Source organism: Peromyscus eremicus, chromosome 14, assembly GCF_949786415.1.
Source record: "Peromyscus eremicus chromosome 14, PerEre_H2_v1, whole genome shotgun sequence".
In the NCBI taxonomy this organism is placed as follows: domain Eukaryota; kingdom Metazoa; phylum Chordata; class Mammalia; order Rodentia; family Cricetidae; genus Peromyscus; species Peromyscus eremicus.
This window is the reverse complement of record NC_081430.1, coordinates 53,501,801-53,528,141: the sequence shown is the minus strand read 5'-3', so window position 1 is coordinate 53,528,141 and position 26,341 is coordinate 53,501,801. Positions and strand designations below refer to the sequence as shown.

At 43.5% G+C, this 26,341-nt stretch overlaps 1 protein-coding gene across 2 annotated transcripts in view; it reads left to right on the top strand.

The window, feature by feature from the left end:
• Positions 1–26,341, top strand: part of Atg2b (autophagy related 2B) — a 66,813-nt gene that overhangs the window by 20,083 nt on the left and 20,389 nt on the right. For both annotated transcript variants that reach the window (XM_059279712.1, XM_059279711.1), the window contains exons 8-29: positions 472–657; positions 1,617–1,771; positions 1,861–1,963; positions 3,560–3,821; positions 5,692–5,842; positions 6,345–6,437; positions 6,560–6,748; positions 9,414–9,687; positions 11,228–11,330; positions 11,604–11,799; positions 12,556–12,698; positions 15,748–15,905; positions 16,262–16,434; positions 17,007–17,157; positions 18,358–18,557; positions 18,683–18,763; positions 20,753–20,859; positions 21,293–21,385; positions 22,053–22,123; positions 22,875–22,951; positions 23,420–23,590; positions 25,225–25,366. In XM_059279712.1, the coding sequence (XP_059135695.1) occupies positions 472–657; positions 1,617–1,771; positions 1,861–1,963; positions 3,560–3,821; positions 5,692–5,842; positions 6,345–6,437; positions 6,560–6,748; positions 9,414–9,687; positions 11,228–11,330; positions 11,604–11,799; positions 12,556–12,698; positions 15,748–15,905; positions 16,262–16,434; positions 17,007–17,157; positions 18,358–18,557; positions 18,683–18,763; positions 20,753–20,859; positions 21,293–21,385; positions 22,053–22,123; positions 22,875–22,951; positions 23,420–23,590; positions 25,225–25,366 (3,279 nt within the window). The remainder of the gene's footprint in view (positions 1–471; positions 658–1,616; positions 1,772–1,860; positions 1,964–3,559; positions 3,822–5,691; positions 5,843–6,344; positions 6,438–6,559; positions 6,749–9,413; positions 9,688–11,227; positions 11,331–11,603; positions 11,800–12,555; positions 12,699–15,747; positions 15,906–16,261; positions 16,435–17,006; positions 17,158–18,357; positions 18,558–18,682; positions 18,764–20,752; positions 20,860–21,292; positions 21,386–22,052; positions 22,124–22,874; positions 22,952–23,419; positions 23,591–25,224; positions 25,367–26,341) is intronic.

Below are 26,341 nucleotides of genomic sequence, written 5' to 3'. Positions count from 1 at the left end.
GCCAGGGCTACACAGAAAAACATTGTCTCAAAAAACCAAAGCAATAGCCAGACAGTGGTGGTGCATGACTTTAATCACAGCACTTGGGAGGCAGAGGCAGGCGGATCTCTGTGAGTTTGAGGCCAGCCTGGTCTACAAAGGGAGTTCCAGGACAGCCAGGGCTACACAGCGAAACTCTATCTTGAAAAACCAAAAAGAAAAACAAAACGAAACAAACAAACAAAACCCAAATAGCAAAACCTATATTTTTTGTACATAGTGAGTTGCACACATTGTTTTTAGGTATTCACATCTTCTAGAGGTGAGAGTTTACATTGTTGGCTACTGGCTTCAAGCTGATGCTTAGACCTCAAATTGATGTAACCAGCTTTCTGCTAGTGTGGTCAGCTTGCCATTGCTTAAGTGGGGTTTTAGAAAGAAATATTTAGCTAACTACAAATTGAATTGTTCTTTCTTTTTATATATTTGTAGAAAATTCTAGCAAAATAGGGTTAGCTAATAAAGACAGGAAGAATCGACCCATGCAGCAGGAAGACGAGTATCGAATTCAGATGGAATTAAACCGATACTATCTGAGGAAAGATTCCCTGTCTATGGGTGTATCTTCAGAGAAAAGCTTCTATGAGACGGAAACGGCTCGCACACCTTCTAGCCGTGGTAAGCAGCTCAGCTCAGTCAACACTAGACCTATGTTATCCCATAGGTGGAATTAGACTTGATTTTGCCTTCTATGAAAAAAAAAAAAGCGTTTCGCAATGGAGAACAGAAACGCAGGGGCATTTGTTCTTTTCTGGTGGCCCACTAGCAATGCAGTGGTACACCAGCACTTCCATTTTCAGATGTATAGTTGGTCTAAGCAATGGTATTTTTCCCTAAGGGAAGTCAGTTTTTGAAAATGTAGACTGACACATAAATAGGTTGGGAATAACTGTCATTATTTCATTGTGTGTTCATGTGAGTGTGTGCAGCAGACAGTCCTAAATAGGAAGCATCTGTCCATCTTGTTGGTGCAATTGTTACCCAGCTCACTGTACATTACAGGGATTCTGGACCGTATAAGCACTAGTGTAAATAGTAAAAATCTGGAGAAGTGTGAACCAAACAAAAATTAAAGCCCACTTAAGAACTTTGAGACATAACAAGCTTGATTTATGTGAGGTCAGACAATCAGTAGAGAGAAGGCACTGAATTGTCACTAGAATTCTAATGTCTCTGGTCCCTCTTCCCATCTGGGAAATAGCTGTATCTATAAGAAGCCAAAGACTGCAATAGAGTTACAGAATTTTAGTTTTTGCAGTTTGGTGCTGGAGATGAAACGCAGGGCCCTGTGTGAGCTGATGCCATTTGAAAATCTGAATTTTTACTTCTAACTTGCCATATGACAACTAACAATTTGCTGTATTGCTGCATGTCATGTAAACCCACAGAAGACTCGGGGAGGCTCCACCTTTGCTGACTGTGCCATTGTATGTTTACTCTGCTGCTAATGGCCATGCTCAGACACACTACTCATAGCTGTATCTCAGGTGGTTGGAGGAAGGTTCTCTTAGTGTGTCTAAACTTCTTGAAGAAGCACATGGGTGGGATGTATCATGACAAACTCTAATTCTCTCCAGAAGAAGAAGTTTTCTTCTCCATGGCCGACATGGACATGTCTCACAGTCTGTCGTCTCTTCCACCCCTTGGGGACCCTCCACACATGGACCTGGAGTTATCTCTGACTAGTACATACACAAACACCCCTGCAGGATCGCCGCTAAGTGCTACTGTGGTAAAGTATTACTCCATTTCTTCTGTTTTTCAGAAGGCACTTCTGAAATCCTACACTTTATTCATGTATTTCAAACCAATCTTTTGTAGCTGCAGCCAACTTGGGGAGAGTTTGCGGACCACAAAGAGCAGCCTGTGAGAGGGCCAGCGTTCCCATCTGACTTGGTCCACCCGGCGCCTTTACAAAAAGCTGGTTAGTTTCTACCAGAGGCTTTGAAAATTAAAAGGAAAAGTGTGTATTTCTAAGATAATGTGTTTTGCTTTTTCCTTCTCCCTCCTGTCAGAATAAACATCTGATCCATTTTCTATCTCTCTCTCTCTCTGTATCATCTATGTATATCTCTGTCTGTCTGTCTACCTGTCTCATCTATCTATCTATCTATCTATCTATCTATCTATCTATCTATCTATCAGTCATTCCTCTACTTTTTTTCTGTGCTCCTGGGTTATACCCAGGGCCTTGTACATGGCAAGCCTGCTCTCTGTACTATCACATTTTGTATGTGTGTCTTTCATAATGTCTCTTTTAGTCTTGGACAGTCAAAAAGTTTAGAAAGAAAAGAATAATTGAACAGTTGATTGGAAAATATTTTAGAATAGTTATACTTATTCATTATATTCTTTTTGTTGTTGTTTAATTTTGTTTTTGAGATAGGGTCTCATGTAGCTCAGGCTGATAGCTGTGGTTTCACTTGATCTTTTTACCTCCACCTCCTGAGTGCTAGGTTGCTAGGTGTGTACCTCCATGCCTGGCTCTCATTATAGTCTTTATATATTTGAATACATAGATATTATGGAAAAATACCATTCATTTCATATCATTGCAATTTAAAACTTTCATTCAACTATCTGATTTGTCTCTGTGTGTGTGTGTGTGTGTGTGTGTGTGTGTGTGTGTGTGTTTATGTGTGCCTGTTTGTGTATGGTGTATTTGTGTGTGTGTGTGTGTGTGTGTGTGTGTGTGTTTATATGTGCCTGTTTGTGTATGGTGTATTTGTGTGTGTGGTGTGTGTATGTGCACATATGCGTGTGTGTTTGTGTATATGTATGTGTTTGGTGTGTGTATGTGTAGGCATGTTTATATGTGTGTGTGTGTGCTTGTGTGTATGTGTATGGGCCTGTGTGTGTTTACGTGTGTATTTGTGTGTACCATTGGGCATAGAACCTGAGGCCTTGACGGTACCCAGCCAGTGCTCCATCATTATACCCTAGCTTCTTGAGTATTTTTTTCATTGTTTTTATATTGTTTGTTTAAAAAAAAAAGTTTCAGTTTCGATTCTGCATTTCTTTCCCCAGGACTGGGGATTGAGCTTAGTACCTTGACCATGCTAGGCAATTACTTTACCACTGTTCTGCACTCTTGATCCTTACTCTTCAAAATTTAACTGGAAAATCGGCAAGCTTAAAGGAGAATTCAGTGTGCAGCTTTTGGTTAATCTTGATTTTTTTTTTTGTTTTGTTTTGTTTTGTTTTTTTTGAGACAGGCTTTCTCTTTTGTAGCTTTGCGCCTTTCCTGGATCTCACTTTGTAGACCAGGCTGGTCTTGAACTCCCAGAGATCTGCCTGGCTCTGCCTCCTGAGTGCTAGGATTAAAGGTGTACGCCACCACCGCCTGGCTTTGATTTTTTTTTTTCTAACACAGTTTTATGGTGCAAAAGATGTGTCCACACATTTCTACGTACTGAGATGGATGGACTCTCGTACTTCCGAGTCCTGCATACCAGATGAACAGGGTAGCTGTCTATTTAAGGTGTTTTGAATTCTGACTAGAGAACTCCATGTATTTCAGCTCTCCCCTCTAGGTCTGTTTCAGTGGATGAATCCAGGCCTGAGTTCATCTGTAGACTGGCTGTGGGCATCTTCTCAGTCTCCGTGCTGCACATCGATCCTTTGTCTCCAGCGGAAACCTCTCCGAACCTCAATCCATTGACACCCATGGCCGTTGCGTTCTTCTCTTGTATAGAGAAGATGGACCCAACCAGACTGTCGACAGAAGACTTTAAGTCTTTCCGAGCAGTCTTTGCAGATGCTTGTTCACACGATCACCTCAGGTGAACTCTCCTCGTTACTAATGATACATCAGAAAGAGCCTAATACACACTGTGGCATCTGTCTACTTCCCTGTTTTGGTTTTTGGTGGCTAACGAGTGAAATATTCTGCAGTCCTACCGAGATACATCCGTAGGGTCTCTCCTTCACATTGTGTAGTGTGAGAAGGATGCAGATATAGATCTAGATAGTTTGTAGCTCCCTCCCTGTTCTCGCCAAGTGTGTCTTACCACGTTTTGCCATCATCCCGGCTGTCACTATTGAACTGATGGAAATGGTTCTTTTTGACACTGGCAGTGGCAGAGATGCTGGTGGTGCTAAGGGCGGGAATGATGCTAGACCATGAGGTGGGGAGTAATAGCAAGCCTGGGCTGAGAGTTTGAATGCTCCATTTTCTGTGATCTTACAGCTTTGAGCCTTCGTGCAATGAGGCCTAAGAGATGAGCTGACTGAATTGTAGAGTATAGGGTTAACATGCAAATACTGCATACTTTAATATCAATGTGATCTCTAAGATGAGTGATATTTTGTATAATGTATAGACAAATAAAATTTGTATTTTAGAGAATGCCTGTTTTTGGAGACAGGATCTCATGATATAGTCTAGTCTGGCCTCAGACTTTTAGGCAGCCTTAGATAACCCTGTCTTCCCTGTCCTCTGGCCTCTGCCTCCTGAGATGATAGGTGTGAGCCACCATGCTTGGTTTTAGGCAGTGCTGGGGGTTGGACCCAGGGCTTCCTGCATGCAAGGCTAGTGCTCTACCAACTGAGCTAAACCCTTACCCCTAGCTTAAGGTTATTGTAAGCTAAGTTTTCTGGCGTGTCAAAATTAACGTGTGAAGTAGTTTTTGGACCCCATCCAAAGATACTCTAGGGGTTAGGGCAATAGTACTTCAGATTACACGGTATGAACATTTCCCTCAGTTGTGTCAAAGTTCCAGATATCTGCCAGTAGGACTCTGACACAAAACCTGTGAACCCCGCCAGCTGAAGGTCAGAGTACTGCATGATTGTTGTTCAACTCTCAAAACACCAGTCTCAACCCATCATCTTCCTGCGTCATTTTCCAGAGTACTAGGATTTCAGGTGTTCACCACCATGCCCTGCTAGAATGATATTTTTAGATAGTTTTTTTTTTAATTAAGAGATTTTTCTATTCACTTTACATATCGACTACAGATTCCCCTGTCCTCCCTCCTACCACCCCCCCATTTTTAGATAGGTTTTTTTTTTTTGGTTTTTCGAGACAGGGTTTCTCTATGTAGCTTTATGCCTTTCCTGGAACTCACTTGGTAGTCCAGGCTGGCCTCAAACTCAGAGATCAGCCTGCCTCTGCCTCCCGAGTGCTGGGATTAAAGGCATGCGCCACCACCGCCCGGCTAGATAGTTTTAAGAATCCATTTCATATATTTTACAGATCTGAATTTTTTTTTTTAAGTTTTTTTGTTTTAAGAAAAGGTTTTGCTGTGTAACCCTGGCTGGCCTGGCACTTACTATGTTCTAGACTGCCCTTAAACTTACAGAGATCCATCTGCCTCTGCCTCCCAAGTGCTGGCATTAAAGGCATGTGTGAGCCACGATGCCTGGCTGGATCTGAGATATTTTATCCACTGCAATTTGGAGTGTGGAAGAAGGAAGGACACTGTTGGGCAATACAGGCATCCTGGGAAGTTTCCCATGGTAAAGATGTTAAGGAGTAGGAAATGTGAAGCTCATGTCCTTAGGGATGTTAATGACCACTCACAGCTTGAACTTGTTAGAGTAAGCATGTGGTTATTATACTAACATTTGCATGTTATTCTCTAGGCTTATGTATGTTGTTTAATTGAGAAGCATGTGGAGACTCTGAAATGCTCCTTTTTTTAATGGTAGATTTATAGGTACCGCCGTCAAAGTGTCCTATGAGCAGAGACAAAGGTCGGCTTCCCGGCATTTTAGCACTGACATGTCCATTGGGCAAATGGAGTTTTTGGAGTGTCTGTTTCCAACGGATTTTCATTCTGTCCCTCCCCACTACACAGAGGTAAATGCTGGATACCCCTTTGAGATGATTTTTACATTTAAATTGCTTTTTTAAAAATTGAATGAACAACAATAATTTTCTTTAAAACATGCCAGCATCACAAAGTGTGTGTGTTGTTTTTTATCTTTGTGATTGTTGAAACAAATCTTAAAGTATGTCATTCAAGGTTCTTCTATGAAGCTAGTAAATATTTTAAATGCCATGAGAGTTATCCGAGGAGGAGGAGGAGGAGGCAGGCTGGGAGCCTGCTGTTTAATTTTGTTTTCCAAGTTGTTTCTTAGACATCGATCTGTTTGAACCCTTGCCTCACATGAGGTGCCGAGTCTCACAGAAGTTAGCTGCTTGAGTGAGACTGACGTGCTAGAGAGTGACAGGAATGAAGTTTGGGGCCAGCTTTCCTGACTTCAGAGAGCTCTTCCCTACAGTACTGCCTCTAGAGATTTACATGATCGATTTCAGCTTAATATCCTGGCTTTACCGCGTCTCCATCCTTGTCTCTAAGCTTCTGACGTTCCATTCCAAAGACGGGACCGATGGCCACCTCCCTGTGTGTCTGCAGCTTCACTATAAGCACTCTGAGACTAGAGGGCCTCAGGTGAGAGACTGCTGCGTGGCCACCACTGCAGATGGTTTGGTGTTTGTCACAGTTGTTAAGGTTTTTTTTAACTTAGTTTTATACTTTGGTTAATAATTGTGTGTGTGTGTGTTTTTTTTAAGGGTAATCAAGCAAGACTGAGTTCAGTTCCTCAGAAGGCAGAATTACAAATTAAATTAAATCCAGTGTGTTGTGAGCTGGATATCAGTATTGTGGATAGGTTAAATTCCTTGCTTCAACCACAGAAACTCACTACAGTAGAGATGATGGCCTCGCACATGTATGCGTCATATAATAAACATATTAGTTTGGTAAGTATGTAGAAAGTTGCACATAAGCATGTGTTTATTGGGGTTTCTGAGAAAAGTCCTAATAGATTAAATAGACTATATTAGAACAATATTATTTATAATAGTAAAAAAATAGACACTTTAAATTATTTTTTACTTATATTTTAAAATTTTTTTATTTTTATTTTTTGAGACAGGGTCTCTACATAGCCCTGACTATCCTTGATCTTACTTTGTAGACCAGGCTATTCTTAAACTCTAGAGATCTGCCTGCCTTTGCTCCCTGAGTGCTAGAATTAAAGGCATGTGCCACCATACCTGGCTTAAAAATTAATCTTATTTTTCATGCATTCCGACCTAAAACTTGAGAAGTAGCCAGAGATGATTTTGAACTCTTGATCCTTCTGCCACTACCTCCCTAGAGCTGGGGTTACAGTGTGCACCACCTAGCTCAACGGTGCACCTTCTTTGCCTTGATAATAACCAGGTAAGGTTTGCTAATTCTCCTGGAGACATTTCCTGCTTCATTTCTAACAGAGTGTGCTGTGTGGTATCAGCTGCATGAAGAAGGCTCCTCAGGAAGGGTTAAGGGAGAAGTAGAATGTCTTTCCATGCAAACTTTTTTTTTTATTTTTATTTTTTAACCTTTTGAGATAGCATCTCATTATTAGCACAGGTTGGCCAGGAACTTGTGTTCATTCCGCCTCAGCCTTCCCAGTGGGAAACTTGCAGGCATGTGCTACTCTGTCTGGCTTCCCTTAGACTACTGTTAAAACTAGACTGATGTGCAGAAGAATGACTAGACACAACAGCAACAGCATTGGATTATAGCACCATTGCACTAGACTTCTTTTTCTGGATTTCGGAGAATACTGTAACAGCTTCATGAAGTTTTGTTTTCATACATTTCATAAACTTGAATGGTAAAAACTAAAGCCCAAATAGCACAGGAGAGCTTTTGAGAATGAAGAGTGATGCTGGGCATCACATTGCGCTGCTTTTGCTTGGATCTGGTATGTGGAGTGGGCTTGTAATGGTGCATTGGGAGTTGGAATGTGTGGCCTGTAGGACCAGGCCCAGCCTGAGAGGCAGCTGTAGTGCAAAGGACTCAGTAGAGCAGTGAGTGCCCCTGATCACGGTGCTCTGGGCTTGAACCAGGAGGCCTGTCATTTGAGACACGCTTAGGAAACATGAGACTCAACCTAAAATGACAAGGAAAAGGGCAAAGACATTTTATTTCCCGATTGTTTTGCCCTTCAGTCCTGGTGTTTAGTCTAAAGCAGCATTCTTTGTCTTCCATGGCTGCCTGTTGGTAGTTAAGTGTATGGGCCAGTCTCTATTTGCTGTTAACCTTGGCTGTGTTGGTCATCTTTCTTTTTCTTCCTCTCTCTCTTTCTCTCTGTTTCTTTCTTTCTTTCTTTCTTTCTTTCTTTCTTTCTTTCTTTCTTTCTTTCTTTCTTTCTTTCTTTCTTTCTTTCTTTCTTAATTTATTTTTATTTTATGTGCATTAGTATTTTGCCTGCATGTAAGTCTGTCTATGTGAAGGTGTCAGATCCCCTAGAACAGAATTACAGACAGGTATGAGCTGCCATGTGGGTGCTGGGACTTGAACCTGGCTCCTCTGGAAGAGCAGTCAGTGCTCTTTGTTGTTTTTGTTTGATTTTTGTTTTTTGAGACAGGGTTTCTCTGTGTAACAGTCCTGACTGTCCTGGAACTCACTCTGTAGACCAGGCTAGCCTCAAACTCACTGAGATCCGCCTGCCTTTGCTTCCCAAGCACTGGGTTTAAAGGCATGCACCACCCACCACCCAGTTGTTAATACTCTTAACTGCTGAGCCATGTCTCCAGCCCCATCCCTAGGTTTCTTTAGTGTGAGAGTAGAGCTTGTGTTAGGAAGCCAAATGGAAGAGATAGAATAGATCTGTGAAAATCCTGGTGCCTAACTTTAGAGAAGAAAGGGAACCTGGTAGAGGCGGGAGGGGGGGGGGACACGGACGGGACGACACGACAACTTGGGAGAAGAATGAATGGGAACAAAGCATGCTGACATGTGCAGAAGATGCCAGGGAAAAGCCCATGGCCTTAGATGCTTGCTTTACATGTAATTACAAATCCCAGTCTGCTGTGAGAAGGGAGCTGAGAGGCTGGACACTGACTCAGAAGATGAATGTTGAAGCCTTTGTTAGTTTCAGGACTTTTTATGAAAATTAGAAGTTGACTTCTATTTGAATGGTATGCTTTTGACTGCCTGGGGGCACTTGGGAGTCCTTTAGTGAACACTTGGAACCTTTGTGTACCAGGCTCTGAACATAGACCAGGAAACAAAGATGAGTAACACTGGCCTGTGTATATGGCTGCAGTCATCTGAGTTCACACTAGATCTTTAGGGCAGCTGAAAATGGGCAAATTCTTCAAACTGAGTGTTGACTATGGTAGTGGTTTTTAACCTTATCGGATTTGTTAGGCTGGTTCATACCTTTTCTTTCTCTTTAGATTATGGTAAGATATGTAGGGAAAAAAATCTTCATATTTTTATATGAAGATTCAGCTATTGCCCCAACAGTTACATTGAAGCTTCATTATATGGTAGTGGTTTGTTTGAATTGTATCTGGGTGCATTGTGGCGTGTGGGGGAGTAGTGATAGAATACATGAAATGCTAAGCACTGCTGTGATTTATGTTTCAGCACAAGGCTTTCACTGAAGTGTTTCTAGATGACACACACAGTCCTGCCAATCGCCGGGTGTCTGTACAAGTCGCCACCCCAGCACTGCATCTTTCTGTTCGCTTCCCCATTCCTGATCTTCGGTCAGACCAGGAAAGAGGACCCTGGTTTAAGAAGTCTCTTCAGAAGGAGACCCTCCATTTAGCATTCACAGATCTGGAGTCTAAGACGGAGTTTGTGGGAGGATCCACCCCAGAACAAACTAAACTGGAACTGACTTTTAGAGAGCTAACTGGTAAGACTGAACACGCCTGTGGAGAGCAGACTATGTGTCGAACACTGCTCTTGACAGCACCCAAGATGGCAGAATTGGGAACACTTAGAAAACAGAGCAGCAGCTTTCCCCCAGAATTGTGTGGAGATGTACCATAGTGGTGGCACACACCTTTAGTCTCAGTATTTGGGAGGCAGAGGCAGGCTGATTTTTGTGAGTTCCAGGCCAGCCAGGGCTACACAGAGAAACCTGTCTCCAAAAAAAAAGAAGCATCACAATGATTTGCTTTGGTGAAGTTCTTATTTTCTGTAGGAATGTAGTGTAAGCCTTTTTTAGCATTGCTTTCTGTTTATTGTGGTAGAGGCTGTGTAGCCTGCATGCTGCTTCCTGCTGGGTCCTGTAGTAGCAGATCACATCCAGCCTGTCATTTCCTTTAGTTGTCCTTCCCACCATATGCTAGATTTCCTGACCTGTGGGTTGAAGAGCATGTGTCCCCCAGCTCATGGGTAGTCAGGCCGCTCTGACTCCAGAGCCTGAGTTCTCACTCCTGCGACATCTGTGTAAAACCTGGCTAAGACCTGGTATGTTCTGGTCTGTGGGTCAGTGAGCAGGCTGGGTGGAAACTCTGTCCTCTGATACCAGTGAGGGGACTCATACCCCAGGCTTGGAAACTGTCCCTTGTCGGTTCTGATCTCTGAGTTTGGCAAGTTTTTGGAGATACTTAAATAGGCACTTGCCAGTTACTACCTCATGAGATGATATTTAGGTACACTCTGCCATCCCTTATCTCTGTTGACGTGATGCTCTCTGATTTAGAGGGAAACAATGAAGGGCAGTGAGAAGCCAGTGTGGTGGAGTAACTTTGCATGTACAGAGTGCACACTGGAGTGTATTTGTGTAGTTATGTTTACAGTGGTCAGTTAGCTGATATGCTTTTCTTTGTTTTTTTCTGCCATGCCGGGGACTGAATTCAGGGCCCTATATTCTGGGCAATTACTCTACTTCTGAGATATAGCTCCAAGCCATAAACTTTTCTTCTGTGAAGAAGTGAGGCTGGAGAGATGGCTCAGTGGTTAAGAGAACTTGTAAAACCATGAAGACCCAAGTTCAGATCCCAACACTCATCTAACAAGCTGAGTGTGGTCACCCTCATATGCCTAAAACCACAGTGCTTGGGGGTAGAAAGTGGTCCTGGGACTTGTTGGCTGCCAGCTTAGCAAATCAGCTCCTGCCTCAAAGGAATAAGATGACGAGTGACAAAACAGTTACCTGATGCCCTCAAATACGCACAAAGAAATCATTACCAGCACTCAGTAGGTAGTGACTGACATTGGCTGTGTTATAATTATGTGTCTTACACATGAAATACTAGTCAAGAATTTTAGTTTGAATAAAAACTGGCATCTTTTTCTGCACATTCCGCCTAGCACAGGCCACATTAAAGCAGGAACAAATGAATGAGTGGTGTAGAGCATGAGGGTCTGTCTGAAGAGTTCTGAATGATCTGGTCTTCAGCATTTGAGAAGGAACACATTGCAGTAACACCATCTCGGTTGTGTAGGGTCATTTCAGGAGGAGAAGGGAGAGCCATCTGTCAAATTTTTCCATGTGTCTGGTGGAGTCGATGGAGACACAGCCTCATCAGATGACTTTGACTGGCCACGGTAAGCAAGTGCAGGGGTCTAACGGAATTTTCAAGAAGTTAGACTTTCAGTTAGCCAAGAATATACTGCTAATGTTCTTCTTTATTTACTTGAGTTATATGCTGAGTTATGTATATGCTGCCTTTTCATAAGTGGGTTATAGCAGGCATGGGCGTTATAAGTCAGTCTGATTGTATTAACATTTAATCAGTGTTCATTCTGTAAATTTGCATAAAGTAGAAATGTTGCTGTTTATACTTATGTCTTGATTTTTCAAATCATCTTGTCAATCAGAATGGTACTGAAAATAAATCCACCAGCCATGCATTCCATTTTGGAGAGAATAGCAGCTGAAGAGGAGGAAGAGAATGATGGTCACTACCAGGAAGAGGAGGAAGGAGGGGCTCATTCCCTGAAAGATGTCTGTGACCTGAGGCGACCAGCCCCATCTCCCTTTTCCTCTCGTAGAGTAATGTTTGAGAATGAGCAGGTAAAAGAGAAGTGTGAGAACTCTGCAGGGTGATTGTCCCAGCCACAGAGAGATGCTTCCATGCTTCCCTCTTCTCCTCCTTCCCTCCCCGCTCCTTTCCCTCCTTTTCTGTTTGTGTCTCAGGTTAGTTTTGAACTTTGATCCTCTTGCCTCTGCCTCTGAGTTGTGAGATTACAGGCCTGTGCCACTACACTTGGCTAGTTCTTTATTTTTGAAAGAATACTAGCCGGGCGGTGGTGGCACACGCCTTTAATCCCAGCACTCGGGAGGCAGAGCCAGGCGGATCGCTGTGAGTTCGAGGCCAGCCTGGGCTACCAAGTGAGTTCCAGGAAAGGCGCAAAGCTACACAGCGAAACCCTGTCTCGAAAAACAAACAAACAAACAAACAAACAAACAAAAAAATACTGTATGTAATCCTAGCACTTGAGTGGTAGAGGCAGGAGGATTGCAAGTTTGAAGCCAGATTGGGAGACATCTCAAGACCCCGTTGAACAAACAACAGTAACACCACCAGCAAGAAACAACAGTGACAAATAGCAGTAACAACAACAAAAAGAATCTGTGTATTCCTTGTACTAGTTTGTAGCACCAAGATTGACGTCTATTTTTCTTGATGTATGTTCTCCCTAGTTAAAGGTTATGTTTATCTATTTGCTCACGTGGTACATGTTATAGTAGTTTTTAAAATGCTGCTACTATTTTAAACATAGATTGCATCTTTTATGCTTTTTCTCACACTAAACCATTCTGTTTTAGATGGTGATGCCGGGAGACCCTGTAGAGATGACAGAATTTCAGGATAAAGCCATCAGCAATTCTCACTATGTGCTGGAACTTCTGCTACCAAATATTCACATGACACTGCCCAATAAAAGCTTTTATGAGAAGCTGTATAACAGGTGAGTTTGAAGGGCTGTTGTTACGTTCTGCGCTGCTGCTGTTGCTGCTGTAGCTGAGTGTCCAACCTGTGCCTAGTGCCTATTGTAGAAACAACAGTAACTCCACCATCAAGAACTCCCCAACAGCCAGGTGTTGTGGCACAAGCCTTTAATCCCAGCACTAGGGAGGCAGAGGCAGTCAGATCTCTGAAGCCAGCTTGGTCTACAAAGTAAGTTCCAAGACAGCCAGGACTACACAGAGAAACCCTATCAAAAAATAAAACAAAATAAAACACAAACCCCCAAACAGCAATGACAACAAAAACAATTCACATATTATTTGTACTAATTTGTAACTCCAAGATTGATTAATAAGTGTGTTTGTTCGTGACATATCTTCTCCCTCTTCCAGCCTGCAGCTGCCCATTGGCTGTGTCATTGGACTGCACAGTGCTGAGAAGTGCTATTTCTCAATCCATGCAGTGGCATATGAAGAGCATTAGGAGAGTTGAGTACCAGGCCAGCAGGAACTGGTGTAGAGTTAGGTTTTCAGAGTCACTGTTCAGAAAGTGTCTCTTCCCAGAATTCAGAAGGCAACTAGTTAGGTTTCTTCAGTTTTGCTTATACACTTTGTAAGCAAAAATTTTAATTTATTGTGTTTCAATACTCCAACACACCTACCCAGCAAATACAGTGAAATGGAATTCTAGGTCATAGACTTTGATGACTTTGGATACTTCAATAGCTTCTATCAGCCCCAGTTCCTTCATCTGCCAAATGGAGATGATACCAGTGCTCACCCAGAAGGGCCAGTCAGAGGAGTAAATGATGTAATGACAAGATTATAGAACAGTGCTGGCCTGTGGCGAGCTCTCGGCCGTGTTCTGCTGTTGCTACAGTTCCTGCCCTTGAGGGACTCAGAGCAAAAAGGAAGTGCGTAGTCTCATCATCTCTAGCGTCCACTGCAAACAAGTTTTCATCCCCCTTGTCGTCAGACTATCCACTGTTGCTTCTGTAGTGGGTTTGCTTGCTGTCTGGTAGCCCTTGGTGCTAAGGCTTAGGGTTTCTGGGTCTCCCCATTGACTGTGGTTGTAAGTCTTAGGGTACTGAGGTACACATTAGTTCAGTGGACGGGACAAGCACACCAGGTCATTGGGACATAGGAAGAGAATGTTAGCACTTTAAGTAAGGTTTTTGTTTTTGTTTTGTTTCTTTTTTAAACATTTATTATTCAAGTGCATGTGCTCTCGAGTGCACTGTGTTTGTGTGCGTGCGTGCGTGCGTGCGTGTGTATAGCTTGTGGAGGCAGGAAGACAACTCTGGGGGTTGGCTCTCCTTCTACCACATGGGTCCCAGGGATTGAACTCAGGTTAGGTTTGGTGGCAAGTGTGTTTACCTGCTGAGCCATCTCACCAGCCCTGTTGATTTATTTTTTAATGAGCAGCAAACTTCTTTTAAACTGAGTATGGTAGCATACTCTGGTAATCCCAGCTCTAGGAAGGCTAAGGCAGGAGGATCATGATTTCAAAGCCAGGGCTTCCTAATAAGATTCTGTTTCAAAATAAAAACAACCAACCAAAGACTGTGTAGACCCAAATATAAACAAAGAAAGCATAGGAACCTGATGGATGAGAAACTCACAGAGCTTATGCCGTAAGCTCTGGTTTTGTTTAAGCTACTGCAGGAAGTGTGGCGAAAGAGAGCCCTTCCTAAGGAGAAGCTGCCTTTGCCTTCACTCTTCACAGTGATTGGCTCAGGCCGGAGTCTGGATTCATAGACCTTGCCTTCTTTGTCCTGTAATAAACTGTAATGTTGGGGACGTAGCTGTCAGTGTGTTTAAGGTGAGTCATCCTTCAGTGCTGTGTCCCTGGTATCTTTCACAACACCACTTCCCGCTGTGAGTCAAGATGCTCATTCTGCCTCCCTCCTCCAGAGCCTGGAGCTCTGCAGCTGCCTGCATGCTGGCTTCCTCCAGGGAGGGAGTGCTGCCTCTTCTCTTGGCACCTCGACTGGTATTCACACTGGGCTTTGCAGTCCTTCCACGAGTCATCACCTCATCCTTCCCTCTCCAGCCCTGTGCTCTGTGACAGCTGCTCATCTGTGCACAGACTGAGATAATTAGGCATAAGTCCCTCTCAGGGAGGTGGCCCAGAGGAGTCAAGCGTTACAGGTGCTGTGATGGAAACAGATGAAGTGAAGGAGGTGCTGTGGCTCAGACCTAGAGAATGTGTGAAACTGCAGTGTTCCTGAAGCTGGGCAGAAGCACATCTTAGTAGGAGCAAGTATTTACTGAAGAGGCAGCATACAGCCCAGGCCTAGCTGTGGTTCTTCTAGGGTGTTCTTTAGGGGGTACATATCTCTCCCTCACTTTTTGTGGTCATGCATTCATCCCATTTCTTCTTACCAGGGAAGTTGAGCTATCTGTTGGGAAAAAGCTGTCTCAGATACTAGTCTAGACAAAAGATTGAATTGAGAGCCGGGCCTTATCTTGAATGTCATACCAGCTTTTCTCCTGCTTGGCTGTGTGGCCTTGGAGAGATCACTTATGTTTTTATGTGGTGATTTCTTCATGGGTAAAGTGAGAGGGTCTCTATGGCGCCTTAACAGCCTTCCTGCCATTTGGGAGGTGGGTGTTTTGTTTTGTTTGGTTTTTGGCAGGGTCTCATTATACAGCTCTGACTATCCACAGACTGCTTCTTCCCCTTAGGATTAAATGCATACTTCACTACACCTGGCTGTGGGTTTTTATCATTAATTAGCTTCCTCCTTTAAAGTAGGCTTAGAGATGTGATTAGGACTTTGGGTATATTACCGTGGGTAACAGACATTAGATGAGTGTCTAGTTAGGGGTCTGATCTACATTCCTTTCTCTGGTCCTGCTTTGTAACCATGTCAGGTGCTTTCCCATTGAAAGCATGCAATTCCTGTTTTAAAAACTCCTTCACAGGATCATTTTTCAGTTCACCGTTTAAAACCAGTAGGTAAAACCATGTGATCATGTCAAGGGGGTTCTGAGTCTGTCTTCACCTTAGATGTTTCTTTCCTGTTCACTTTGCACTTGTGTTTCTAGGATCTTTAATGACCTGCTTCTCTGGGAGCCAACAGCTCCTTCCCCAGTGGAGACACTTGAGAATATTTCCTACGGTGTTGGGCTTTCGGTAGCCAGTCAGCTGATCAACACCTTCAGCAAAGACAGCTTCAGCCCCTTTAAGTCTGCAGTTCACTATGGTAATGTACTTTCCATTGTTCTAGTATAAAGAAAGCGCCTCGTTCATATGTTAACAGAGTAGTAGCCCTTCCGATTGCAGAGCTAAAATGTGCCTCAGACTTTGTGTTCTGTTTGTGGTCTGTATTTAGAAATTTCTATGATTATTTCCCCGGTTCTGTGTCTGTTCTGATGAGAGCTTTGCTGCTCGAATGTGTTATCTTTGGAATGATGGTGCACATGTTTGGAGTTCCCTCGAGAGGCCTATCTCCCTGTCATTCTGTCCTCTGGAAAAGTCAAAGTACTGTTGTGGTCATTTTTAAGCTGCTGTCCTGCTTAGCTGTCAGAATCTGTAATAGTAGGTCTTTTCCCTGCGTAGATGAAGACAGTGGATCTGAAGAAGAGACTTTGCAGTATTTTTCTGCTGTTGATCCCAACTATCGTTCCCGTAGGAAAAAAAAGTTGGACTCTCAGAACAAGAGCTCTCAGAGTTTCCTATCAGTCCTTCTGAATGTCAATCATGGATTAATGGCAGTGTTCACAGATGTAAAGGTACGGTCACACCGTTACCCAGTCTGTCGCAGTGAAGTGGGGTGAGATGGTGTCAGTGCAGGGAGGGGGAAGGGGGAGTGGGGGGGAGGTGGGTGGCAGTGTTCTGAGATCCAGAGAACACACTATGGGAGCTAGCTCCAGTTGTTGACCTAAGGCTGTGTGGCCTCCCTTGGAAAGCATGTGCTAATTCTTCCAGGGAGGGCTGTGACTAACTTTTTCTTTCTTATTTTAAAAGGGGGTGAAGCATAGGCACTTGGTACAGTGGACTTACGTACTATACACATTATTCAGCATTTAGTCCCATGGTATTGATAGTTCAAGAATTAGATTGCTTTTTATGCTTTAGGAGATTTTCCTAAGTTAGATTCAGAATGAGCATGCCAAGAAACGTTCTTCCTTTCTGCATTAATAATGGTGGCTGGGGCCTGCAGCTCAGTGACTAGGAGCCCACCTACTGTGTGCAGAGTTTTAGGTTCCATCTCCAGTACTGGAATTTGGGGAGGAAATAAAATGGTAACTTGTGTTTTTGTTTTTTGTTTTTTGTTTTTTTTTCCCCCTGGTCTTGTTGTTAGCAAGAGAATGGAGAGCCGATGGGAAATAAGCATGGTGAATTCTGGTTAGAATTCAACAGTGGCTCATTATTCTGTGTGACAAAATATGAAGGTTTCGATGACAAGCACTACATCTGCCTGCATTCCAGCAGCCTCAGTCTGTACCACAAAGGTAGGTAGGACAGCTGTGCTTTGTCCTCTCTGCTGTTTGCCCATTGACTTCCTATTTGATAGAGACAGCCTGTTGAGAGTACAACTTTGATGTGAGAAATTGTTTTCTGTTGGGAGTTCTGGTTCCGTTGCCAAAATCATACAGATTAAAGCTTTGTGTTTGTTTGGAGACAAGGTCTCCTCACTATGTAGCCAACTCTGGTCCTGACCTTGAGATTCAGCTCAGCTTCCCAAGTCTAGGACTGTAGGTGTGTACTACCACACCTGACTAAAATTAGCACATTTTGAAGAGCTGCCTGAGTTACCCTGTGAGTAGGCACAAAGATGGGGAATCTGATTTTCCTCATGTTTTAGAATCTTAGTTTTAGTTTTTGACTTTCTTGTGAGTTTTTGCTCTCAGTTATACCTACATTGACAAAGAGAAGTAGGCTGCTACCATGCTGCCTCTTGTGCAGACACCATGGCCAGCAGAGGAACATCTGTGAGAGCTCAAAAGGAAATGTGGCTCAACATGGCTCAGCAGCAGGTATTGGTTCAAGCTTCTAGAGTCTGACACCGGCAGCTTATTTTAAACACACTTAAGCATAGCACAGTTTGGGAAAAAGTTTCCTGGTGTAACACAATCCCATGTGCACAATGAAGATTAAGGAATAATTTTACTAAAAATTTTCAAGTTACATGTCACCTCTTCTATTAAGATGGGGTCTGTAGATAAACAACATGTGTTGTCATGAAGGCCTGGGAAGGATCTGGTTGTCTCTGGTCATACAGTTAGCACAGGGGTCACCAGACGGTTAACAACATTTATTTCTAGGCTTCTGGGCAGAAAACAAGTATGCATCTGTCCTTTTGAAGAGATAACCCTGTCCTGGATTTCCCAGTGCTTTTCTGTGAGCTCAAGGACCTGTGCCACCAGCAAGGCTCAAAGGAGTATAGGCTGTGTCCTAGAAATCCGTTTAGAAATGCTCTACATTCGAGACATCTCAATGGTGGTAGTGTACCACCTGACCTCTTGAGATGGGGCATGTTTACTAGATGTGAACATTCTTCGCAAAATCCCGAGTACTTTGATGCTGAACATTTTGGATAAAGCCGTGCTCAACCTGTACAGAGAGTTGTTTTGAGTTGTGAAAGTCAGAACAGTTACAAAATATTTTCAAGTGATCGTTTTTGTTGGTGTTTTGTCTCAATGTGTGTCTAGGCATCGTAGATGGAGCCATTCTCCCTACAGAGACACGGTTGCCCAGTTCAACGCGCCCACATTGGTTGGAACCTACAATTTATTCCTCTGAAGAAGATGGCCTCAGCCGAGCCACCTCTGACGGTGTTGGGGGAGACAATTTGAATATGCTCTCGGTAGCCGTGAAGATACTGTCTGATAAATCAGAGTCCAATACGAAGGTGTGTGCCTTCAACTGTTAAATACTCCTGTTGATTGATTGCTAGCTAAGATGACTGTTAGAAGTGGCAACACCCCAGTTGGGATTCTGTGGATTAATGTGGCTCTTGGTGTGTCTGTGGTGCAGGAGTTCCTTGTGGCTGTGGGGCTGAAAGGAGCCACTCTGCAGCACAGAATGCTGCCCACCGGACTCAGCTGGCACGAGCAGGTAAGAGCTCTTGCTTCTGTTGGGTCCTTCTAACAGCGTTCACAGTTGAGAATGAGTGTTCCCCTTGGTGAACTGATGTGCACGCACTGTGTGTAGCTGGGCCTTCCTTAGGACATAGACTCCTCACCCAGAAGGCAGTTCCTATAACTTCTCACTGAGTGCTGTTGTTTGTGTACATCAAGAAAAGGGATGCCCGGCCAGGAGGAGCAGCCAGAGGTGTACTGAGTGCTGCAAAACAGCCACTCTTGAAGGACTCCACGTCCCCAGACCATTATTAGTGTGGCTTTGCCTCAGGCCATTTGATCAGAATTTCAGCAAGTAATGTCCCATTGAATCCTCCCTATTTTCTTGTCTGTCCTTCTGTCCATCCATCCATCCCTGTCCATCCATCCATCCATCCATCCATCCACCCACCTACTTACATTTTTTTTTCCTACCTGGGAGCAGACCCAGGGCTTCTTCACACATGCTATGTGCTCTGCTGCTCATTGAAAAGTCTTTCTAAATTTGTATTTGTTTGCTACTAAACGTCTATGGGTCGGGTGGGGTGGGGTGGGGTGGTGCCCTTGTATGCACATACCACAGTGTTTTTGTGGGGGTCAAAGGATAGTGTTCAGGAGTTGATTCTCTTCTCCTGGGGATCTAACTCAGCTTCATCAGGCTTGACTTTTACCCACCAAGCTGTCTTGTTGGCCATGGCATGGGTTTTAACAAGATTCTGTGGTTGAATCAAGTTGGTTATTTTCCTGTGAGTAAGAATTATAAATAAGAAACTGACTTTGAGCAAGAGGCTCACAATTATTTATGAATACTGGATCTTGTGCTTCTGTCTTTTTCTGTATTGAATGTTTTAAAAATACTCTTCTCATGAAAATATTTAGAAAACATGATGACTACCTGAGTGTCTGCCTGATTGCCTGTTAGGAGTACAGAGGTGTGTGTGTGTGTGTGTGTGTGTGTGTGTGTGTGTGTGTGTGTGTGTCTAGGGAGTGATTTAGCATATCCTCTTCATTTGCTTGGGAGTATGAAAGAATGGGTGTGGGGCAGACAACCTAGCTTTCAGACTAAGCAACATATAAATTAAAGAAAAAGAACTTATTGAGTTCTATAAAAACAGGTAGATTCCTCTATCTTCCCACAGTGGGTGACTTAGGAAACCAGAGATGCCTCTCCAGCTGAGAGCCTCAGCATGCTAAGCAAGACTCCGCCACTGAGCACACAACCACTGCTTTCCTCCTGCCTTTCTCCCTTTTCTTTCCCTTTTCTCTCTTCTCCTTCCTTCTCCTCCTCCTTCCTCCCCACTTCCTTTTTGTATTTTGAGAAGGGTCTTGCTAAGTCAGTAGCCCTTGGCTAACTTAGGACTTTCGATCCTTTTGCCTCAATCTCCCAGGTAGCTAGGATTACAGACATGCCTAGCATACCTCATGGAAACCAGATTTTGAAAAGTCGTCTTTAATAAAATTAGTTTTTTTTCAAGAATTGTTCTGAGCAATATGTTAATTGTATTATATATACTTTTTAAAAAATGAATTTCCTAAGATAGGACTTTCTCCCATCCAGGTACTAAGCCCTTAGCAATCCAACCCTGCTTACCTTACAAGATCAGAGGAGACTGGGTGTGTTTAGGGTGATATGACCATAAATGTGAGATGGGGTTTTCTAAGGTGTCTGTGGTATTCAGTTATTGGATGTGACTCTTCATTTCAAGTTCCAGTTTAGCAAGTACTTTAGCATTTTAATTGTGTTCTTTAAGGGACGCAGCACCAGGTTATGGTCAACATACACACAGTGAGATGATTACTATAGGCAGCTCAGTGCATCTCTCCCCTTCCATGGCCTCCCTGATGTGAGTGCACTCACTTTTGAAATGAATCCCTTCAGAACAGCTGTATTTTCTTGTAACAGCCTAAGTCGCTTTGTTATATGCTTGTTAAATGTATTATAGCAAGATGTCGTTTCTTCTAAAGTATTTATGTTTTGTGATTACAGATTTTAAACTTCTTGAATATTGCTGATGAACCTGTTTTGGGATATAACCCTCCAACTTCATTTACAACTTTTCATGTTCATCTTTGGAGCTGTGCACTTGATTACAGGTGAGTCCGTGAATGGAACAAAGTGGAATTTTATTGAAACACACTGGCTTTAGAGCCACCAACCTGGTAACCTGAGTGCATTCCCTGGGACCCATATCATGGAAGAGAAGAACCACTTCTCCTAAGTTGTCCTCTGGCTTCCACACAGGCACTGTACAAACACACACAATATATAAATAAGTTGAAAAGTACATAATTCTGCCTACTGTGGTGTTGCACACCTACAGTTCCAACACTCACCAGGCTTAGGTAAGAAGCCTGCAAATTTGAAGCCAGTCTGAGTTACACAATGAGACCCTCTGATCAAAAAAACCCCAACAAAACAAAACAAAGCCCCCCAAAAGTCCCACAATTGAGTAGTTGAGGTTGGAGGTGTGTTTTGAAGAGTCCTGTTGTATCAGGCTGCTAATCTGTCGCTTCTGTTTGCTGCCAGGCCTCTTCACCTGCCAATCCGATCCCTTCTTACTGTTGAGACGTTCAGCATTTCTAGCAGTGTTGCCTTGGATAAATCTTCCTCCACTCTCAGGTACCTGTGAACTCATCCTGCGCTGGCTGCTGTTCCAAGGCGTCCGCTGCAGTAATGGGTGCTTCCATACCAAACCGCTGCTACTTGTTAAATCCACAGCAGCTGAGCTGTCAGTGTTCCTTCCTCAAGGGCCATGTCCCCCCGCCGCTCCTCTCAGTGTTGTGTTTCCGTTTTGGAAGGAATTCATCCCTGAGCGTCTCCCTTGGCTTGTTAGGACCTGTGGTCAATTTCTCAGTCCCAGATATGTGTTATCTTTGATTTTTTTGTTGTTGTTGTTTTTGTTTTGTTTTGTTTTGTTTTTTGTTTTTTTGAGACAGGGTTTCTCTGTGTAGCTTTGCGCCTTTCCTGGAACTCGCTTTGGAGACCAGCTGACCTTGAACTCACAGAGATCAGCCTGCTTCTGCCTCCCAAGTGCTGGGATTAAAGGCATGCACCACCACCGCCCAGCATGTGTTATCTTTGAAATGGAAACCTTTTATTTAGATTTGAGCATCTGTTGAAACACAAACTGCCCCCACAGCCTAGAGACCGATGTGTTGGCACCTTCATGTGTTTTGATTCCACTCATGATTGTGGGTTAGGCACACCCACATGGTGGGAAGGTGTGCCGATGGTGCTGTGCACAGGCTCAGAGCTTGGTTTTTCAGATGCTGTCTCCTTTCCTCAGAATCATCATGGATGAGGCTGCTTTACACCTCTCTGACAAGTGTAACACTGTCACTATAAACCTGAATAGAGGTGAGTTCAAAACAAACTCCAGCTGCGCGCGTGTGTGTGTGTGTGTGTGTGTGTGTGTGTGTGTGTGTGTGTGTGTGTGTAATAGCAGTTTTAAGTGGAGAATAGTGTTGAAAGCTGGGTTCTTGTTAGGGAACTTTTAACGGATATTCAAATGTGTAATAATTGTATGCTACATCTGTTGTGTGATATTTTGATCGTTTTCTGACAAATATAGCTTGCTTGGAGTTGGAGGGTGGAGTTAGCCCCTAGCCAACCAAAATTAACCACAGAGGTTTTGGAAGACTGAGGACAGATAGGACAGGAAGTGGTAAGGTGGGGCGGAGAGGGATCTGGCTCTCTGTTTAGAGGAAGGAATGGAGCAGGTAGGGAGGACTGGTGGCTTCTCTGCTTTTCTGATCTTTCAGGCTCTTGCCTCAATATCTGACTCCTGAATTTTTATTGATAAACAATAATTAGAGTAATGCTTCATACACCTTCAGAGTTTAGTGGATACTGGCTTTTCAGTTTGATGGTGAAATGTTCTTATGGTGTTAGCTATGTTTTTTGTGTATTCTAAATATCTATTTAATATTTAGTCATTTGTTGTAGCTAAAATTAAGTGAGGTGTCAGATGAAGTCACAGTGAGATTGTAGGATGGCCTGTCAGTGTCCTCACACTACAGACCCTAGTGACATCCGCAGGGAGCTTTGTTCGCGCTTGGTGGGATATGCAGTTGTGAAAACCTACAGTAAGTATTGTATTAAATTCTAGATTATGTTCGTGTGATGGACATGGGACTTTTAGAGCTGACCATAACTGCAGTGAAGTCAGATTCTGATGGAGAACAGGTCAGTTACAATAAGTGGAAATTTTACTTAAATCCTGTCCTTAAGAGATAAAAAATAGAATGTATTGAAACGTGTTTTTCTTTTGATCCAATTTTGGCCCAAATATTTGAAAACTAGAATTGATTTAAATACTTTTCAGGTGACAAAACAAATAAGTATATATTTTATTTTAGATTTATTTTAGGTGTATGAATGTTTTGTCTGAATGTATGTATGTGCATCACATGCATGCCTGGTACCTGCAAATGTCAGAAGAGGGTGTCAGACCCCTGGGACTGGAGTTAGAGACAGTTGTGAACCACTGTGGGTGCTGGGAATTGAAACCTGGTCCTCTGCAGGAGCAATAAGTACTCATAACCAGGGACCCATCTCTCCAGCCCATTAGTATCTGTTTTCGTTCCTGTGACTGTAGAGGATTTGGTGACGATTGTCTAAAAAAGAGTGTTTTCATTCCCCTGCACCCTGCAGACTGAGCCCCGCTTTGAGTTGCACTGTTCCAGTGATGTCGTCCACATCAGAACATGCTCAGACTCATGCGCCGCACTGATGAATCTCATTCAGTATGTTGCAAGTTACGGGGACTTACATGCACCTAACAAAGCAGAAGTGAAGCCCGGAGTCCCACAGAGAAAGCCAAAGGTACAGGCCAGGCGATCGATTCCCCATCCCGCTGATGTCACGTCCTAGAGTAACGGGTCTGGAGTGGTGATTCCGGGGCCTCTGAAAAGCCAGTCTACTGCTCTTTGTTTCAGAATATTAATCTCAGCCGACATAATATTTTTAGATTGCTTTTCTTTGCACCTGTTCTTAGGGAAGAAAACAAGCTGTGTCAAATGCTGTAAGCAGCTAGTGGCAAATGCTACTGTCACCTAAAGACCTACTTGTACACTAGTGCTTCTACCCATTCTCTCTACTACTTGGTCAACCCTCCACGGAGCTTCCTCTCCCTCCCTCACAGCCCATTGAGGGGAGGCTAAAGGTTGTCGTTTGTGCTAGATCGCTTGGTGACTTCCCTAGTCAGCAAGAGGAGCATAACAAGTGTCCCCATCTCGGTTTCAAGGACGCTGCTCTCCTATGCTGCAGGTGTCTCTTTCTGATGTCATGTGTCAAGTTGGAACTTGTTCCATTTGTTTGGGTGTTTTATTTTGCAGTGCTGTTCTTGACAGCCTTTTCTGTGTGCAGCATCCTTAGTCTCCTTAGGGTAGGGCACCTCAGAACTTACTCAGAGAGGTCAGTTCTATCAGCAAGGGTCTGGCTGGCATCACGTGCCCTCTTAGGTCATCCTGCTCTTCCTCTCTGTCCCTCCTGTGCTCCACTGGTACTGAGATGACCAAAGACACTTCCTCCACTGTTTACTCTCTATTCTGAAAGACACTGTCCATTTATCAGAGATGCTTTCACCTTGTGTCTTTCCATTTCAGAGCAGTGCTCACATTTTGGGGAGCACAGCTTAGTTTAATGGATCTGCAGTTTACTAAATAAGCAAAATGGTAAAGTGGTGGTACTGGAGTTGAGCCCTGTGAATGAACTACCATTCAGGGTTTCTCTCCTGTTTATATCTTCCACTGGCCTCCGGAGTCTAAGAGAGGAGGTCCTGACCTACAGGAGCAGCAGTATGGTCTGAGCAGATCAGGCCTTCTCAGTAACCCCTGGCTACACAGCAGGGTTTTCAGCCCCTCCCATTACCTTGGCAGGGTCCTGGTTCTGTGTCTGCATCTGAGCTAAGTTCCTGTTTATTTGTACTTTTTGGTAGCTGTTGAAGTGATAATGATTACAACAGAACTGCAGGCAGGTGTAGACAGTGAGCATGGACCTGTTGTTTCTGAGGTGGAATGGGTCCCAGGGTGGTTCTCATTGGCTCTACTCTCTGCTTCCTTGTAGTGTCCTGTCTTTCTTTTCTGAAAAAAAAGAGTATTTTCAGATGAGTTTTGCTTTGAGAAATGTCTTATTTTGTTTCCCAGGCTGGCCTTATGCACTTGGAGCCCAGTGGTCCCCTTGCTTCCCCTTTGAAGTAGCTGGGAGTGTGGCACACCCCATTGCACCAAGCTTTAGCTTTTTTTGTTTGTTTGTTTGTTTGTTTGTTTGTTTGTTTGTTTTTTGAGATAGAGTCTCTCTGTGTAGCTTTGGAGCCTGTCTTGGAATTTGCTCTGTAGACCAGGCTGGCCTTGAACTCACAGAGATCCACCTACCTCTGCCTCCCGAGTGCTGGTATTAAAGGTGTGAGCCACCACTTGCTGGCTTTAGCTATTTTTACCTTGGCTTTTTGGTTGTAGGTAGATTCCAGTGGTCGATCATCTTCGCGTGGTCCGGTGCTTCCTGAAGCTGACCAGCAGATTTTACGGGACCTGATGAGTGACGCCATGGAGGAGATTGACATGCAGCAGACCTCTGCCCCTGTTGGACCACAGACTAATGGTGAGAGGGCTTTTCCTGGGATCTCTGAGGGTAGCGTGTGTCACATTATTTGTGTTCTTATGACATTTTCAGTAAGAAACTTACTAAGGACTCATCTGGATCTGTAGATATGTGCTAGTCATTAGCTTGTGTCTGTTGTCTGTTGGGAGAACAGACTGACAGGAGATGGTGCTAGTGCTTGGAATGATTGAAAAGTGACACAAAATACCCTGGAATGTAGATTGGAAATTCATGAGTCTCATGAAAACAGGACTAGTTGGCTGTATGTGGAGGTGCATGAGAAGGAAGGTCATCTTGACAAGGTCATAGATTTGTTCTGTATTACAGTATGGAGGAAGGCATGCATGATCTGTAGATACCTATCTAGCTGTCACTAGAACAGAAGTTCCATCAGATTGAAAAGAATTAAACAGTTAAAGTTGGAAAAGCAGAAAGGAACCAGATGAGTAAAGAGTCTTAAAAGCCAAATGGAAGCATCTAAATATCTTGAAGCATTTGTTTCAAAACAGTTTTTCAGGTTGGATAAACGTAGTTATTTCTTTGTTTGGTTTTGAGACAGGGTCTCTTATATAACCCTGGCTGTCCTGACCTTCAACTCACAGAGATCTGCCTTCTTCCACCTCCCACGTGCTGGGATTTAAGGCATGTGCCACAACGCCTTTAGTGGAGAGCATAGTTATTTCTAAATTCTATAAACCTTAATTTAAAAATAATAATTGATGGAGCTGGGAAAGGTGGTACCTTCCTGAGATCCCAATACATGGCAGTTAGAGGTAGTGTTAAGAATTTAAGGACAGCTTTGGCCATACATAGTATAGGGCCAGCCTGGGCTATGGGCATCCTGAGAAAATCCATGGTATTATGAAACATTTAGCGTGAAACGTTGCATTCATTGTAAGTTAGGATAAATTTTATCTAAGGGTATGAACTAAGCTTCCAGCTTCCTGTTCATAAACAGCAGCAGCTGGCCTGAGT